Below are 18,577 nucleotides of genomic sequence, written 5' to 3'. Positions count from 1 at the left end.
AATATATTCAAATAAAGCGAAGAATGAAACAGTTTTTTTATGCCCACGTTTTCCCAAGTTGTCTCAGCATCCAGGGAATTAACCTTTAATGTTGTGCTGATCCAGTTAAATTAGTAATATCATTAGATTTTACTCATTAAGTAATTTACATTAGACTTGCAGGTAACTGGGTGAACTTTTCTAAATGGATAAAGCTTAAGAACATATCAATATGCCAACAGATAATCTAAACAAATTTTATACCAATTCTTCATGTTCAAAACCACTAAGGTTCTAAGATGATCTGAAAGCAGCAATGAACAGTAAGGAACAGAGTAATTTCAAAGACATTTTGGAAAATACTTTTGATTGCTGCTTTCTTGCTCTACTGACTAACATAGAACTATTTTTGTAACATAATAAACATACTAAAAAGTTTAAACACACTGAAGTATTTTGTTCATATACAATCTCCAACAATATTTTGTGTTGGAAGGTTCAGTGTCTCAGAAAACAAGAGGCATCAATTCATGAAGCTTCTCAAAAATAAGATCACAACTGTTAAATGATAACCTTAAAGGAACCAGATTGTAATCCCTAGAACGTGTGAACATGGCAGTGGACAATCACAGAAACTAAACTTTGCAATATCACAATCAGTAAGGGCAGCGCTGTAGTGTAGCAGTTAACATAACACCTTTTGTATCAGTGACCTGGGTTCTATTCCCGTTGCTACCTGTAAGGAGTTTGCATGTTCTCCTATGACCGTGTGGGATTCCTCCAGGTGCTCCAGTTTTCCCCCACAATCCAAAGATGTTAGGGTTAGTAAATTGTGGGCATGCTACGTTGGCACCAGAAACAAGGTGAAACTTTTACATCTTTGGAATGTGCTGGTCATTGATGCAAAAGACATAATTCACAAATAAAGTTAAACTTTAAAAATCTTTTAAATTGTGGACATATTTTCCTCATTTTGAGGCCAGATTAGCCAAATTTCTTTAGTAATATAAACAAAAACATACAAATGAAATACTACGCAAACAGGAATTCTGCAGATGCTGGAAATTCAAGCAACACACATCAAAGTTGCTGGTGAACGCAGCAGGCCAGGCAGCATCTGTAGGAAGAGGTGCAGTCGACGTTTCAGGCTGAGACCCTTCGTCAGAACTAACTGAAGGAAGAGTGAGTAAGGGATTTGAAAGTTGGAAGGGGAGGGGGAGATGCAAAATGATAGGAGAAGACAGGAGGGAGAGGGATGGAGCCAAGAGCTGGACAGGTGATTGGCAAAAGGGGATACGAGAGGATCATGGGACAGGAGGTCCGGGAAGAAAGACAGGGGGGAGGGGACCCAGAGGATGGGCAAGAGGTATCTTCAGAGGGACAGAGGGAGAAAAAGGAGAGTGAGAGAAAGAATGTGTGCATAAAAATAAGTAACAGATGGGGTACGAGGGGGAGGTGGGGCCTTAGCGGAAGTTAGAGAAGTCGATGTTCATACCATCAGGTTGGAGGCTACCCAGACGGAATATAAGGTGAAATACTACTAAAGGAAATTTTATCAAAAATATATTTCATAAAATTTCTTGCTGACAACATTCATTCTGTGCCAAGAATGACAAATTAAATTTTGCCAGGAAAAACATATTTATCCAGAAAGGTGTAAGTGGCAGAAGCCAGAAGCAGAAACTCACCGAGTGCAGGAGGGTCTTGTTTTACTGTTATGGGTGACCGTGGACGATCCCTGTAAGCTGGCCTGTCTCTACGGTTCGGCGGTGGACCAGGTTGCCAGTAAGGTGGATGAAACCCTCCTGGGGGACCAAAAGCTGCACCATGCTGTAAGTTAAAATGTTGTGCACGTTTAAAAGGTTATCTTCGCCAAGACTTCTCATGAGCTTATCACAAATTCATCCTAATCTTTCACTGGATGTATAGACATTCTTATACAAAATACATATCAATAAGCAATGCTCATGATAAATATATTTAAACAAATGAATTATCCTGTAGCAAGGTACTATTTTGTATCCTTACACATATTTTTGCATTTCTAGATTCACAATGCAAGGTAGTGAAAATATTCCGCATCCGTGGCAGCTACTACCTTCGATCTGGTTTATTTGCATCCATGGTAGATCAGGGGATAATTAAATCAAGGCTGGATTGGGGACTGGGCCCCCACCCCTGTTGGTGCTGCTCTCGAGTGTATACTCGGTGAAAGACAAATTGGGTCGTATTTGTGCACATGCTCGTCTGAGCACTGACGAGGGCTTGTTCTTGCTCACAACATTCATGCTCTATCAATCTACGGGACATGTCACTTAGGGATTTGGGCTATAACATATTTTTTTCATGTGACTACATGTTTACTGCTACCTTTTATATGCTGTATGTGGCCAGTGTTGTGTATGACAGTGCTTTGCACCTTAGCCATGGAGGAATGCTGTTTTGTATGGCTGTGTGCATGAGTATTCATGCATGATTGAATAATAATTAAACTTGAGAACGTTTTCTGAATCTAACACTGAATTCTGTTTTGAATCCAACATAAGACCATAAGACAAAGGAGCAGAAGCAGGCCATTCGGCCCATCGAGTCTACTCCGCCATTTTATCATGAGCTGATCCATTTTATCCTATTTAGTCCCACTGCCCCGCCTTCTCACCATAACCTTTGATGCCCTGGCTACTCAGATACCTATCAATCTCTGCCTTAAGTACACCCAATGACTTGGCCCCCACTGCTGCCCGTGGCAACAAATTCCATAGATTCACCACCCTCTGACTAAAAAAATTTCTTCGCATTTCTGTTCTGAAAGGGCGCCCTTCAATCCTGAAGTCATGCCCTCTCGTACTAGACTCCCCTATCATGGGAAACAACTTTGCCACATCCACTCTGTCCATGCCTTTTAACATTCGAAATGTTTCTATGAGGTCTCCCCTCATTCTTCTAAACTCCAAGGAATACAGTCCAAGAGCAGACAAACGTTCCTCATATGTTAACCCTCTCCTTCCCAGAATCATTCTAGTGAATCTTCTCTGTACCCTCTCCAACGTCAGCACAAATAAGGAGACCAAAACTGCCCACAGTACTCCAAGTGAGGTCTCACCAGCGCCTTATAGAGCCTCAACATCACATCCCTGCTCCTATACTCTATTCCTCTAGAAATGAATGCCAACATTGCACTCGCCTTCTTCACTACCGACTCAACCTGGAGGTTAACTTTAAGGGAATCCTGTACGAGGACTACCAAGTCCCGTTGCATCTCAGAACTTTGAATTCTTTCCCCATTTAAATAATACTCTGCCCATTTTTTCTGCCAAAGTGCATAACCACACACACTTTCCAACATTGTACTTCATTTGCCACTTCTCTGCCCATTCTTCCAATCTATCCAAATCTCTCTGCAGACTCTCCGTTTCCTCAGCACTACCGGCCCCTCCACCTATCTTTGTATCGTCAGCAAACTTAGCCACAAAGCCATCTATTCCATAATCCAAATCGTTGATGTACAATGTAAAAAGAAGCGGCTCCAACACTGATCCCTGTGCAACACCACTGGTAACCGGCAGCCAACCAGAATAGGATCCCTTTATTCCCACTCTCTGTTTCCTGCCAATCAGCCAATGCTCTATCCACGTATGTAACTTTCCCGTAATTCCATGAGCTCTTATCTTGTTAAGCAGCCTCATGTGTGGCACCTTGTCAAAGGCCTTCTGAAAATCCAAATATACAACATCCACTGCATCTCCCTTGTCTAGCCTACTGGTAATTTCCTCAAAAAATTGTAATAGGTTTGTCAGGCAGGATTTTCCTTTAAGGAATCCATGCTGAGTTCTGCCTATCTTGTCATATGCCTCCAGGTACTCTGTAACCTCATCCTTGACAATCGACTCCAACAACTTCCCAACCACCGACATCAAGCTATCACATTCTATATGATCAACAGAGAAGGGCCACCCAGAAAAGTACCACTAGAAGTCTTTGCTATTAGTAATAACAATTTCAGTCAACTTCCAGAATGGCACTATGACAGACAATACTTTATATCCTTGAGTCACGCATCAAACAATTGGGATGACGGATCGTCACTGACAATCTATTCTGAACCTTTAGAAATCAAGGCTATCGATGAGCAGGATGGCATGATGAGAGGGAGATACTTCTAACATCCAGTATATTTTGTTTCGCTGCTTGTAGGTGGCACAATAGCGTAGAAGTTAGCACATCGCTTTTACCGACTGAAGTTTGATTCTTCCCACTGTAAGGAGTCTACAAGGTTCTCCCTATGACTGTGTGGGTTTTCTCCGGGTGCTCTCGTTTCCTCCCACATTATAAAAATGTACAGTTAGGGCATATGAGCTGTGGGCATATAATGTTGGCAACAATTGTGGACTGCCCAATTGATTTGATTTGATGCATTTTACCATGTTTTGATATTTTGATTTATAAACTGAAGCTTTATAAATCTTTATGGATAATTACTAAGGGACAAATACTACACGAGCACCATTATATTTTGCAGCCAAATTGGTCACTCTTAATTAAAAGGCACGAATTCCATCTGTGGACCTCACAATCAAGTCAAGCGACATAAGAGTTGCCTCACATTATAGCAAATATGGAACTTAAATAGGTGATGTTGCTGTTGATTGATAGAATTGAGGAATATAAGGAAGTAAGCATCTTGAAAGGTAAAAATGTTTTCCTGTTTATCTCACGTAAACAAAACCAATATTGGTTTGAAGTCTGTGTCACGATGGCATGAATGCTTATACACCAAGAATGAAACTGCATTAAACAAATTTACCTGATAATCAAACTGGCTGACGGGCACAGATCCCATTCCAAAGTTTTCTGGTGCTCCTCCAAAATTGTTGTTATTGACTTGATTGAACATACGCCTAGAGTCTGGAGCAAACTCACCACTGTCCTGGCTATTGTCCTCTGATGGAGGGACTATGTCCATGGGAGCTGGGGTCGGTATCCACTGCTGGTCTGGTGGTGGGGGAGGTGGTCGATGATGTTGCATTCCCCAGTCTAGTAAACACACAAACAGAAATTCAGTACATACTGCAGAGTCTAACATACTGGCAATTGTCAATTTCTTTGTTTAGAGATACAGCCCCTCCAGCCCAATGAGCCACACTGCAGAGTAAGCCACCTATTTAACCCTAGCCTAATCAAAGGACAATTTACAATGACAAATTAACCTACTAACTGGTACGTCTTTGCTCTGTGGGAGGAAACTGGAGCACCCGGCGAAAACTCGTGCGCTCACGAGGAAAATGTACAAATGTCTTACAGATGGCGTTCAAACTGAACTCTGAACTCCAGTCTGCCGCAAGCTGCAATGACATCGCACTAACCACTGTGCTGCCATGGCATCTATCACTGCAGAACAAGTACACTTCTCTATTACAATTGGAATCTAAGTTTTAAAATGAATACATTACAGAAAAGTAACTGTGGAGCTTTATTTGAATTAAGGCACACAATATTTTTGGGAAATATGGTAACATTTTTGAGGGAATATTTAATTCCGTGTGCAGTGTTTTCCATCAGGTAGATTTAAGAGTAAACATGAGGAAGAAATTAAGGACAATTGGCTCCATGAATTACAAAGACGGGGAGAAATTGTGTTTATGAAACCTGGGAACATGGCAGCAGGCATCAACCAGAAACGGGGCAAAAAATTGTGCGAATGCTACAAATGACAAGCTGATAGCCTAAGGAAGGGTGTCATTAATAAAAGGGATTGGGGAAATAAGATGCAGCATGATGAGGAGAGAACTATTTAACAATAATCTTTTAGAATATAAAAGCAAGGATGTATTGCCGAGGCTTTAGAATGCATTGATTATACTGCACTTAGAGTATTGTGAGCAGCTTGGGCCCCTTATCTAAGAAAGTACGTGCTGGCATTGGAGAGGGTCAAGAAGGTTCATGAGAATTATTCCAGGAATGAAAGGGTTAATGTATGAGGAGCATTTGATCGCTCTGGACCCGTACTCACTGAAGTTTAGAAAAGTGAGGGGGGGATCTCCTTGAAACCTTTTGAATATTTAAAAGCCTAGATAGAGTGAATGTGGAAAAGATATATCCAATAGTAGGGGAGTCTAGGACCAAAGGGCACAACTTCATAATACCCAATTAAAACAGTAATGAGAAGGAATTTCTTTTGCCAATGGTGACTAACCCATGGAATCCATTGCCATAGATAGCTCCAGAGGTATATTTAAAGAAGAGGTTGATGGGTTCTTCATTAAACAGGCTGTCAAAGGTTATGAGAAGAACACAGGAGAATGGGGTTGAGGGGGATAATGAAACAGCCATGATGGAATGGCGAAGCAGACTTGATGGGCTGAATGGCCTAATTCTGCTCCCATGTCTTCCAGTCTTAAAGAAAGGTAATTTGGTTAAAGAAGTCACCTACGTATTTTTCACCACAAAGGGAATATTTTTGACAAAAACAATGATAATGTGCACATATTTTGCCACAATATTATCCACCTTTTTTCCCCCAATACTCCCCTAGGTGGAATATATTGTTTTGAATCTTCTCTCAATTTTCCATAAAGGAGGAAAATTTCTGCAAATCTTGCCCATGGGAAAAATAAGTAGGTTAAAGCATTTGAATGGTAACACAGTATATGACTTACCAAAGAAAATAACTGGATGCCCAACTTGCTCATTCTTATTCTATACTTCACTGTGCTAATTACGTACTGGTGCAGATAGATCACATAGAAGGTTTGCATGTCCATATCTCTCCAGCCTCCTTGTATCCATGTGCCTATCCAAATGTCTCTTAAGAGCCTCTAATGTATTTGCCCCTACCACCACACCAGGTAGTACATTCCAGGCATCCACAACTCTGAGCAAACAACTTACCCCTCACATCCCCTTTAAACCCACCCACTCTCACCTTCAATGCATGCCCTCTGGTATTAGACATTTCAACCCTGGAAAACAGATATTCTCTGTCCACTCTATCTGTGCCTCTCATAATCTTGTAAACCTCTCTCAGATCTCCCCTCAATCTCTTGTGCTCCAGAGAAAACAACCCAAGCTTATCCAGCCTCTTGTGCTAGCACATACCCTCTAAACTAGGCAGCATCCTGTAAACCTCTTCTGCACCCACCCATCTACATTTTCATGGAAGTCATTTATATACATTATAAACAGCAGAGGTCCCAGCATAGATCCCTGCAGAACACCACTAATTACAGATCTCCAGCTTGAATAAGTCCCTTCAAAATGTAGATATGTGGGTTAGTAAATTTGTGGATGATACCAAGATTGGTGGAGTGGAGGATAGTGTAGAATGGCAGAGGTGCCCAATGCATCATGGGCACCAGCCTACCAGCTATCAAGGACACATATATGGAAAGGTGTCGGAAAAGGGCCAGTAGAATCATGAATGATCCAACCCACCCCACCAACGGACTGTTTGTCACATTCCCATCAGAGAGGAGGCTATGTAGCATCCATGTCAGGACCACCAGACTCAAAAACAGTTACTTTCCCCAAGCAGAAAGGCTGATCCAACACCTCCACCCATTAACCCACCCTTCCACACCCCCAACCACCACTACTTTATCATTTCTTGTCAGTCATCTTATGCATAGATACTCATGTGCCTCACGTCACTTAACGGACATATAATCAATCTACGTATATTAGCTATATGATGTATTTATATTAATTGTGTTTTTTTATTATTGTGTTCTTTATCTTAGCGGGGTTTTTTTGTGCTGAATTGGATCCGGAGTAACAATTAATTCATTTTCCTTTACATTTGTGTACTGGAAATGACATTAAACAGTCCTGAATAAGGGAATAACTCAATTATAGTATAGTTCCAACTGACAACATCTCAAATTAACAAACATCTCTGAAAGTAAATAAATACAAACCCTGTTCCCACATTCTGTTGAAATTAGGATCTCCCGGAAAGCTTCCATGATTTTCTTGACTATTTTCAATACCATGTACCGCCTGTCCATTGGGTATTATCACTGGCTGTTGCGGTGCTGCAGATTCCTCGGAGGCCTCTCTCTGAGCAATCCAGGCTTGTGCTAATGCCGCCCAGTCAATCTGACCTGCACAAAAAGGTTATTATAAAGATAATATCACACTGGATGCAGAGCTTTGTAACTTTTCATCAGTATATTAACATTTATTACATTTAATGAACAACATGTCTTTTCAACTGAGAAGCCCCCTGTTGATTGGGGTTGACCATGGAGATAACACAAGCCAGAGCAGTATGATATGGAGAGTAAGCTGGTGCCAATACAACTAATGAATCAAAAGGAATGGCAGAGATTGATACAGCAGCATTACAGAAGTTGCCAGTCGGCGTTGAACTCAAAGTAGGACTGCCTTTGGAACTCCAGCTTCAGATTTTTCCTTGGGGCTTACTCCCAAAGCCTTCCCCATGAGTGGACAGTGGAGGTTTGAGATCCGTTTTCTTTCTCCTAGATGAGATGCCAGCCACAGCTGACAAGCCCCACCTGCCCAAACCGTCTGATTTTAAGATGCCAGTAACCTGCCCTTGCCCCCTCTTCTGTCAGTAGAAACAGTTCTGCCGGGCTTAGTAGCTAAGTCACGCATGCAGGCCAGGAGCTGGACTTGGTTGTCAGAGGCTAACTGAGACTCACACCATTGTGAGCATTTTGTCAACTGAGAAAATGCAGTTTTATCGGTAGGATTTGTAATAAGTATCTGATGTATTGGCCTGTATCTGGTGACCTGTGATAATTATTAATTGAAGTTGAGGTTAAAGGAAAATATTTTCATGGAGAGTACCTTAGGATCAAGGATGACTTGTTTCCAGTCCAATTCTTTTGGTTCTGAGGAAGTTGGTGTGATAATGTGGGATCCATAGACTCACCAAGGTGTGGCAGGAGGTACTTGAAAGGGCATTCACGACAGCAGGAAGGGCTTGAGCCAAAATGTCAACTTTCACCATTTGCCTCCACAGATGCTGCTGAGTTGTTCCTGATGCCAGCATCTAATTTCTTATAACACTTTCCTCACGCTGTTTACAGTACACCTGGAAGAAATTCTGAACGCCACTTTGCCATCAGAGGCATAGTCTCCTGAGATGGCAAGGATATCACTTCCCCACCCCAAGGAGCCTCTGAGAAGTAGTAGTCTGAGAGGAGACATGGACATTGGTATCCCACTGATGGATTTAGATTTTGGAAGAGACAACGTTGGTGGTAACTTCTTGTATTGTATCAGATTGATTGTGAGAATGTGGCAAGTACGCACGTGGCCAATCAACTGCACGGTGAATTGATTGGGCCTCCTACATGACAGAGGTACTTTCTTCTGGGCGGTTGTAGTTGTTGCTCTGTGCACATGTAGCACTCTTCATTGTTTTAAGGCATCTTCCCCAGCACGTACTTTGGCAATTTTATACTGTCAACGTAGCAAACATCCTGACATCAGACATTCCGCATCGGGTTTGGTGCAGAATTCTGCCACAATATACAAAAACTACAGCAAACTGTCAGGTCAGCAGAAAAGGTCATTGTCAGCAGTCTCCCATCACTGGAGGACTAGTATGTGTCCAGGACAAAGAAAAGAACAGGGAAAATCATTGCGGTCACTACCCACCCAGCAAACTGCTTTTCCAGAAGTTCCTTCTGGAAAGTGTTACAGGGCTATGAAAATAAAAAGCTTCATGCCATCTTAAACGTTTCTTCCCCCAGATAGCAGCACAGTGGTGTAGTGGTTAGCACAACACGTTACAGTATTAGTGACCCGGGTTCAATTCCCACCGTTGCCTGTAAGGAGATGATACGTTCTCCCCATGACCATATTGAGTTTCTTCCAGGTGATCCAGTTTCTGCCCACAGACAAAGACGGTTGGTAGGCTAATTGGTGATTTAAGATCATACTGTGATCAGGCTGACTAAATCCGTGGACTGCTGGGAGGCATGGCTCAAAGGGCCAGAAGGGCCTATTCCATGCTGTATCTCAATTTTAAAAAATTTCCCTAAAATATGGTGAAACACTGTAGCGACACAGTGGGAGTGCTTGGGAATTTCATCATTGTCTTCAGCCTTCCCTGTGGTTTCTGAAGATTTGGAAAGTTGACCATAATTTGCAGAATTTCATTGTGGATCTTCATAGCTGAAGGCCGGTGTTACATAGAAACATAGAAAATAGGTGCAGGAGTAGGCCATTCGGCCCTTCGAGCCTGCACCGCCATTTATTATGATCATGGCTGATCATCCAACTCAGAACCCTGCACCAGCCTTCCCTCCATATCCCCTGATCCCCGTAGCCACAAGGGCCATATCTAACTCCCTCTTAAATATAGCCAATGAACTGGTCTCAACTGTTTCCTGAGGCAGAGAATTCCACAGATTCACCACTCTCTGTGTGAAGAAGTTTTTTCTAATCTCGGTCCTAAAAGACTTGCCCTTTATCCTCAAACTGTGACCCCTCGTTCTAGACTTCCCCAACATCGAGAACAATCTTCCTGCATCTAGCCTGTCCAATCCCTTTAGGATTTTATACGTTTCAATCAGATCCCCCCTCAATCTTCTAAATTCCAACGAGTACAAGCCCAGTTTATCCAGTCTTTCTTCATATGAAAGTCCTGCCATCCCAGGAATCAATCTGGTGAACCTTCTTTGTACTCCCTCTATGGCAAGGATGTCTTCCCTCAGATTAGGGGAACAAAACTGCACACAATACTCCAGGTGTGGTCTCACCAAGGCCTTGTACAACTGCACTAGTACCTCCCTGCTCCTGAACTCGAATCCTCTTGCTATAAATGCCAGCATACCATTCGTCTTTTTCACCGCCTGCTGTACCTACATGCCCACTTTCAATGACTGGTGTATAATGACACCCAGGTCTCGTTACACCTCCCCTTTTCCTAATCGGCCACCATTCAGATAATAATCTGTTTTCCTATTTTTGCCACCCAAGTGGATAACTTCACATTTATCCACATTAAATTGCATCTGCCATGAATTTGCCCACTCACCCAACCTATCCAAGTCATCCTGCATCCTTTTAGCATCCTCCTCACAGCTAACACTGCCACCCAGCTTCGTGTCATCCGCAAACTTGGAGATGCTGCATTTAATTCCCTCATCCAAGTCACTAATATATATTGTAAACAACTGAGGTCCCAGCACTGAGCCTTGCGGTACCCCACTAGTCACCGCCTGCCATTCTGAAAAGGTCCCGTTTATTCCCACTCTTTGCTTCCTGTCTGCCAACCAATTCTCTATCCACATCAATACCTTACCCCCAATACCGTGTGCTTTAAGTTTGCACACTAATCTCCTGTGTGGGACCTTGTCAAAAGCCTTTTGAAAATCCAAATATACCACATCCACTGGTTCTCCCCTATCCACTCTACTAGTTACATCCTCAAAAAATTCTATGAGATTCGTCAGACATGATTTTCCTTTCACAAATCCATGCTGACTTTGTCCGATGATTTCACCGATTTCCAAATGTGCTGTTTATCACATCTTTGATAATTGACTCCAGCAGTTTCCCCACCACCGACGTTAGGCTAACCGGTCTATAATTCCCCGGTTTCTCTCTCCCTCCTTTTTTAAAAAGTGGGGTTACATTAGCCACCCTCCAATCCTCAGGAACCAGTCCAGAATCTAACGAGTTTTGAAAAATTACCACTAATGCATCCACTATTTCTTGGGCTACTTCCTTAAGCACTCTGGGATGCATTGTCTGTTAAACAGATAAGTCTGCATTGTGCATCTTGATGAAACAGAGGTTGAAGTGACCTGGTTCTGGAGTGGAAGTAACAGAGGTTGCACATTCCCATTTTCTGTGTAGATTAGCTCCACTCCAGCTGAAAACTTGCTGGATTTGATATGCAATACTGATGTAAGAGACAGAGAAGATTACAAACACAACAGATTCTGCAGATGCTGGAAATCCAGAGCAACACACAAAATGCTGGAAGAACTCAGCAGGTCAGGCAGCATCTACGGAAATGAATAAACAATTGACATTTCAGGCTGAGACCCTTCATCGCGACTGGAAGGGTAGAGGGTAAAAGCCACAATAAGATGGTGGGGGAAGGGTACAAGCTAGAAGGTGTTAGGTGAAGCCAGAGAAGACTATGCTGGGATTGGCTCCTTCATGAATCCATTGGTTGGAAACTTGCATGACTTATGTAGCAAGTATAACCGATTGAGATTAACAATTCTAAAACTGCCTGCATTAATTAATATCAAATACATGCTTCTGATGAACAGGTTAGGCACTGTGAGAATTTCACTTATAGAAACTTACTTGGATCCTGTTGCTGCTGAAATGACTGCATCCACTGTTGCTGGCTTAAAGGCCACTGCTGCCAAGGTTGACTACCTTGGTCCCACATCCTCAGAGGTCCAACAATAAACGTTTCAAAGTTACCAACAGAAAAATAAAAGGTTGTAGTGTTTCCAATCTACCTCAATGGATGAGAAACTCCATAAAGTGAGATCATATCCTGGAATGCAAAATATACAATTCCTCAGTACACTCAATTGGCTAAATTGCTAAAGGTTATTCCTATCATGTACACTCAGTAGCCACTTTAGACATGCTGGTTAATGCAAATATCTAATCAGCCAGTCAAGTGGCAGCAACTCAATGCATAAAAGCACACACACATGGTCAAGAGGTTGAGCTATTGTTCAGACCAAACATCAGAATGGAAAGACATGTGATTGAAGTGACTTTGACTGTGGAATAAGTGTTGCTACCAGATGGGGTGATTTGAGTATCTTGGAAACTGCTGATCTCCTAGGATTTTTACTCACAAGTTTCCAGAGTTTACAGAGAACGGTGCGAAAAAAAAATCCAGTGAGCTGCAGTTCTGTGGGTGAAAACGCCTTGTTAATGAGAGAAGTCACAGGAGAATGTCTAGTCTGGTTCAAGCTGACAGGAAGGCAACAGTAATTCATATAACCATGCATTACCACAATGGTGTGCATGGTTATATGAATTACTGTCGCCTGGTTATATGAATTACCACAATGGTGTGCAGAAGAACGTCTCTGAACACACAACACATCAAACCTTAAGGTGGATGGACTACAGCAGCAGAAGACCATGAACACTCAGTTGCCTCCTTATTTGGTACAGGAGGTATCTAATAGTGGCCACAGTGTGTATAGTGTTCCTAATGTGGCATTACTTCTGACTCATATCGTCATATCCTTTTTTCCATATACAATTAAAATCCCAGAATTTCATACCTTCATATTGTGGACTCTAAAATGACACTCTACATTATTGGTGAAATTTAAAAACACCTGTTGCATTTTGCTAGCAGGTTACAACACTCTCCTTTCTGCCCCCAAGGACAAGGGAATCCAATTATTTTCCTCTACAATGCTTATTAATTCACAAACAAAGCCTTTGACATTCACAATCAATTTATGGATCATTGCACTGCTATTCTAGCTTTGAAATTTAGCTTGTTTAGTTGTAATTTGCCATTTATGTCCCTCTTGCCTACTCCACCCAGACTATGCTATAATGTTATGGCTCCCCTGACCAAAATAACTCAATTCTTTTGTCATCCACTCTACCTTCAAACTATTAATTCTTTTCTATGCTTCTGACTCTTTTTTTTAAAATCCTGTGTGGAACTTTTTATTCTTCATAATGTCCACCTTCATTTCTGCTACTTTTACTGTCTTTCAATTTGATCTGCTCCATTTACCCTTGTCATCTATATCTGTCATCATCTTCTAAGAACTCTATCACCATAGCAACTATTCCATGTTTTTTAACTGACCAGCTCAGCTCACCTCACCTCCAATCATCTCCTACTTGCATGTTATTCTAACCCACCAGATCCAACTGTAGACTTCAACTTTAAAATGTGCAATGATTACAGAGATAGCCATACATCTTGCATTTCCAAACTCTTGAATGATAGAATGAAAAAGGTCATTTTTAAAAAATCAATGTAGAATTTTCCCTCTGTAGATCATATACAACTAGATGCTATTGTCACTTTCTGAAAATAGTCATCTCCGAATCACATTGGAGCAGAAGTGTTTTATGGGATCTTAGCTACGACAAATCTTCCAGGTTTAACCTAAAGAGTAAAAATAAGAGGTTTCTGTTTCCCCTTTTGATCACTTTAAACCATCACCATCATTGTGTCTCATGTTGTATGATGCAGATGATTATGGTCTCATAACCATGATTGTCCTTGGCAAATTTTTGTACACAAGTGGCTCGTCATTGCCTTCTTCTGGGCAGTGTCTTTACAAGATGGATGACCCCAGCCACTATAATATTCTTCACCTGAAACCACTTCCTATTAGAGTAAGGAGCTAAGGGATGCTTTAAGGTATGGTCTTACTTAAAAGGATATTTTGGCTTAGGTAAAAGCTCATTACACTGATTCTTGGAATGAAGAGGGTATTTTGAGGAAGTATTGAGCAGAATCGGCCTTCTTTGGAATTTATAACTGAGGTTATCTTAGTAAAATATTGAAGGACACAGAGGGTTAATGCTGAGAGTATGCTTGTCCTGGACCAGTAATCTGGAATGATTCTTTCATGTTCTGTGAACCTTTGTTCCTCTCTACCCGTAGAAAGTTGTGAATGTTCATTACGTTCAAATCTGAGATGGAAAGATATTTGAATGATGATGAAATCAACTCTAGTAGGAAATCAGGACCAAAGAAGAGCCATGACTATGTTTTGATGTACACGTGACAGATATAGCTAATCTTTTTTTAAAAAAGGGAAGAGGCCTGTAGGGCCATATGGCCAATTTCTGATTTTTATAAATGGTGCTGATGTAGAACAAGCAGTTCTAACCAAGTTTCACAGGGTAAAACATTGGCAGTTTCATTTACCACAGATACAGCCTGACTTGCTGAGTCCTTCCAGCATTTTCAGCTTGTGTTTTAGATCAGGCACTATCTGGCTGAATGTGAAGGAGTCTCTAAGGGATTGATAACCCACATGTGCTCCTACCTCCCACATTATTTTCCATTATATTTATTTTCATGACTATGTTATTAACATGAAGCACAATCATATGGAAATGACAAGATTCCACCTCTCCTAAATTGCTTATGCAAGTTTAAAAAAAAAATCTGAAATTAAGTCAAAGGATGCAGCTCCGCAAATTTAAGTGTCTTGCTTTTGAGTGTGCTTATTACAGAACCAAAAATACAAATGGAGGACAATAATAGAAATGTTAGCCATTTTACATTACACTGATTGGACTATCTACATTTGAATGGGTTTTTGGATCAGATTTAGTGCGGAGGGAGGCAGGTGGACCAAAGAACCAATGAGAATGAAGATGTTTTACAGTTACACAATAATTAGAAAATATAAGATATATTTGTTACAAATGTTGAATCACTTTAGCCCTGGACTTTAGGTTTTTTTTGGAAAAAAAAATTAAAATGGCAAAATTTAAGGTGGAGGCACTTTCTACCAATGCTTTCCTTGTTGCATGCTAAACATGCTGAGACAAGATGGAAGTTGGGTTATGGTACAGAGGGGTCTATTCCAGAGTTGATAACGATTGTGTCATTTAGAGATACAGCAGGTAACAGGTCCATCCAGCCCAATGAGCTCGTGCTGCCCAATTGCGCACACGTGGCCAAATGACCCACTCACCCGTGGGTCTTTGCGGAGGAAACCCAAGCAGTCATGGGGGTAGGTACAAACTCCTTACATACAGCAGTGGGAACTGAACTTGGGTCACTGTGCTGTAGTAGTGTTACACTAACCACTGAACTGCCCAACTAATGAGACAGAATCAGAATGAAGTCACTGCTTTATTTATGGTCACACAGCCATACGTCACTCAAAGTACCTGCCACATTTGTTTCTCAGATCTGGAAGTTTAAACCTAGATTTGGATTCTTTGCAGTGAGCTCTAACTAACTTTGCAAATTCCACAACTTAACAGAATGAAAATGTTAAACGGACGAGCTACAAAATAAAAATGTGCATTTATAAGTATTTTATTTTGAGACACAGCGTGGAATAGGCCCTTCGAGACACACTGCTCAGCAACCTCCAACCACCCCAGACTAATCATAGGATTATTTACAATGACCACTAAACCTGGGATGTCTTTGGAATGTGGGAGGAAACCAGAGCACCCACAGGAAACTCACATGTTCCATGGAGAGGACGACAGGGATGCCTTACAGAGGATGCTGGGATTGAAGTCTGACCTCCGACACCCCAAGCGGTGCCCATATTTAACATGTAGTAGTTATGATCTCAGCAAATCTCAAATTATATATTCATGGAGAGAATCTCTGCATATCAACATCAACAATCAACTGAAACAGAATAACACTGCTGCCAAAAATGAGTACAAAGCCAGCAGGTTGGGTCTGGAATGCATCACTGGAGGAAAAGGTTAATGTTGGCATTCTAGACAAAGCAGCATACCTTCAGTGGCCACTTTATTAGGTACAGGAGTGGAACGCGGTGGTTTTCTGCTGCTGTAGCCCCTTCACTTCAAGGTCTGATATGTCATGTATTCAGAGATGCTCTTCTGCACACCACTGTTGTAATGAGTGGTTATTTGAGTCACTGTTGCCTTCCTGTCAGCTTGAACCAGTCTGGCCATTCTCCTCTGATTTCTCTCATTAGCAAGGCTTTGTTACTCACTGGATATTCCTCTGTTTTTCCGCACCATTTCTATACATTCTAGAGCAGGGGTTGTCAACCTGGGATCCACAGACCCTTACATTAAAAGAAAATTGGAAACTCCTGCTTTAGAGAGTGTTGTGCATGAAAATCCCACAAGATCAGCAGTTTCTGAGATACTCAAATCATCCCGTGTGACACCAACAATCATTCCATGGTCAAAGTCACTTAGATCATATTTCATCTTCATCCTGATGTTTGGCCTGAACAATGAACCTCCAGACCATTTCTGCATGCTTTTATGACCATTGTGCCACGATTGGCTGATTAGATACTACATTAACGAGGTGTACCTAATAAAGTGGCAACTGAGTGTAAAACTAAAAGATTTTGTAGAATTGTTGCAACAGGGGAGGGGAAGTGGGATTAGTTAAACTGCCTTCTACCAGAACAATTATGGAAATATTGGGCCAAACGGCTCTGTGCCATAATTAACCAGTCAATGGTACTGAAATATCAATGTCGTATTCTACTCTTAAAAATAAAAATGTATCTAAGTAGGATACTTCAAAATAAAAATGAAAAACATTTAGCGTTTCTCTGTATGCCATGTTTATGAACTAAATATTTCACAGATCAACAACTCTGAAATAGATGTCTCTATCAAGACTATTTTAAACCAGATAAGTGTAACGGGTGCACTTTTATTAATAACCTTCATTCTGGCACATGGTGGGAACCCTGATTACATTTCACACTCTCGAGTTTCCTCGGCTTTGCAGAAGGAACACTGAGAGTAAAGACAACTTCTTTTCATCATTTGCAACTCAATGGTGTGATGTTTATAACATGGCCACATTTCTTAGGGTCACGCATTCTGTTGCCAAAGGTAGATCAGGAACTGACCCACCCTTCCTGCCATCCTTTTCTATCTGATCTCACCATTACAGCAGACCCAATTAGAAAGGCAGGCAGGCAATTCTCCTTTGGCCCTATGCTGGTCTCAGGCGATGACCTCCACAGCTTTAATCGTCACAGGGAAGGCAGGCCTGAACTGCAACTCCCACCTCACCTCGGGAAACTGCACTCACTACCGTGTTTCTGTGCCAGGATGGTTGCATCCTCTCCTACTCCCAGGGAGCTGTATTCCTTCCTCTCCACTCCCTGGGGAATTGCAACCTCCTCCTCTCCCTGGGGAACTGCATCCCAATCTCACCTTGGGAAGCTGGACCCACTACCATGTTCTTGTTCCAACCTGGTAGCACACCCTCCTACCGGCAGGGAGCTGCATTCCTTCCTCTCCATCCCGCCCCCCCCCCAACCCTGGTGATTTGCACCCTCCTCCTCTCCACTCCCTGGAGAACTGCACCCTCCTCCTCACCTTGGGTAGCTGTACCCACTACTGTGTTCCTGTTCCAGGCTGGTTGTACACCCTCCTACCCCACCAGGGAGCTGCACTCCCTCCTCTCCACCTCCTGGGGAATTGCAACTTCCTCCTCTCCCTGGGGAGCTGCACCCCAATCCTCCCTTCCCCTCCTTTCTCACCTCAGGAAGCTGTACGCCACCACTATGTTCTAGTTCCAGGCTGGTTGCACCCCCTCCCTGCTCCACCCCCTCCGGATTTGCATCCTCCTCCTCTTCTTGGGGGAGCTGCACCCCCCATTCCTCTCTCCTTTCTCACCTGGGGGAGATGCAACCCCTTCTTCCCTCCCTCTAACCAACCCCGGGGCAGGTGCACCTCCTCCTCCCCCCTCCCATCTCTAGGGGAATTGCACCCCCTCCTCCCTCCCTCCACGGAACTGGAACCTCTCCTCACCGCAGGGAGCTGAGACCCCCCCCCCCCCAGACTGATTAAATTACTGGGGATCATTTCCTTCCCTCCATTAGCCCTTATCCCACTAAACACGCACCCTCCTGTCCCGAGTGAGAGGCCGACCCCCGCGGCCACAGGAGCAGCAAAAGCT

General features: G+C 42.4%; 1 protein-coding gene across 3 annotated transcripts in view; it reads right to left on the bottom strand.

Annotated features, from left to right (window-relative positions):
• Positions 1-18,577, bottom strand: part of pnisr (PNN-interacting serine/arginine-rich protein) — a 46,904-nt gene that overhangs the window by 27,693 nt on the left and 634 nt on the right. For all 3 annotated transcript variants that reach the window (XR_010017041.1, XM_063040885.1, XM_063040884.1), the window contains exons 2-5: positions 12,274-12,472; positions 7,893-8,078; positions 4,784-5,013; positions 1,668-1,809 (exon numbers count right to left, since the gene is read on the bottom strand). Coding sequence is in view for 2 of the 3 variants with exons in the window: in XM_063040885.1 (XP_062896955.1) it covers positions 1,668-1,809; positions 4,784-5,013; positions 7,893-8,078; positions 12,274-12,361 (646 nt within the window). In the remaining variant the exon portion in view is untranslated. The remainder of the gene's footprint in view (positions 1-1,667; positions 1,810-4,783; positions 5,014-7,892; positions 8,079-12,273; positions 12,473-18,577) is intronic.

Source organism: Mobula hypostoma, chromosome 2 (assembly GCF_963921235.1).
Source record: "Mobula hypostoma chromosome 2, sMobHyp1.1, whole genome shotgun sequence".
NCBI lineage: Eukaryota > Metazoa > Chordata > Chondrichthyes > Myliobatiformes > Myliobatidae > Mobula > Mobula hypostoma.
The sequence above is the reverse complement of the archived record's forward strand: the minus strand, read 5'-3'. Positions and strand labels throughout refer to the sequence as shown.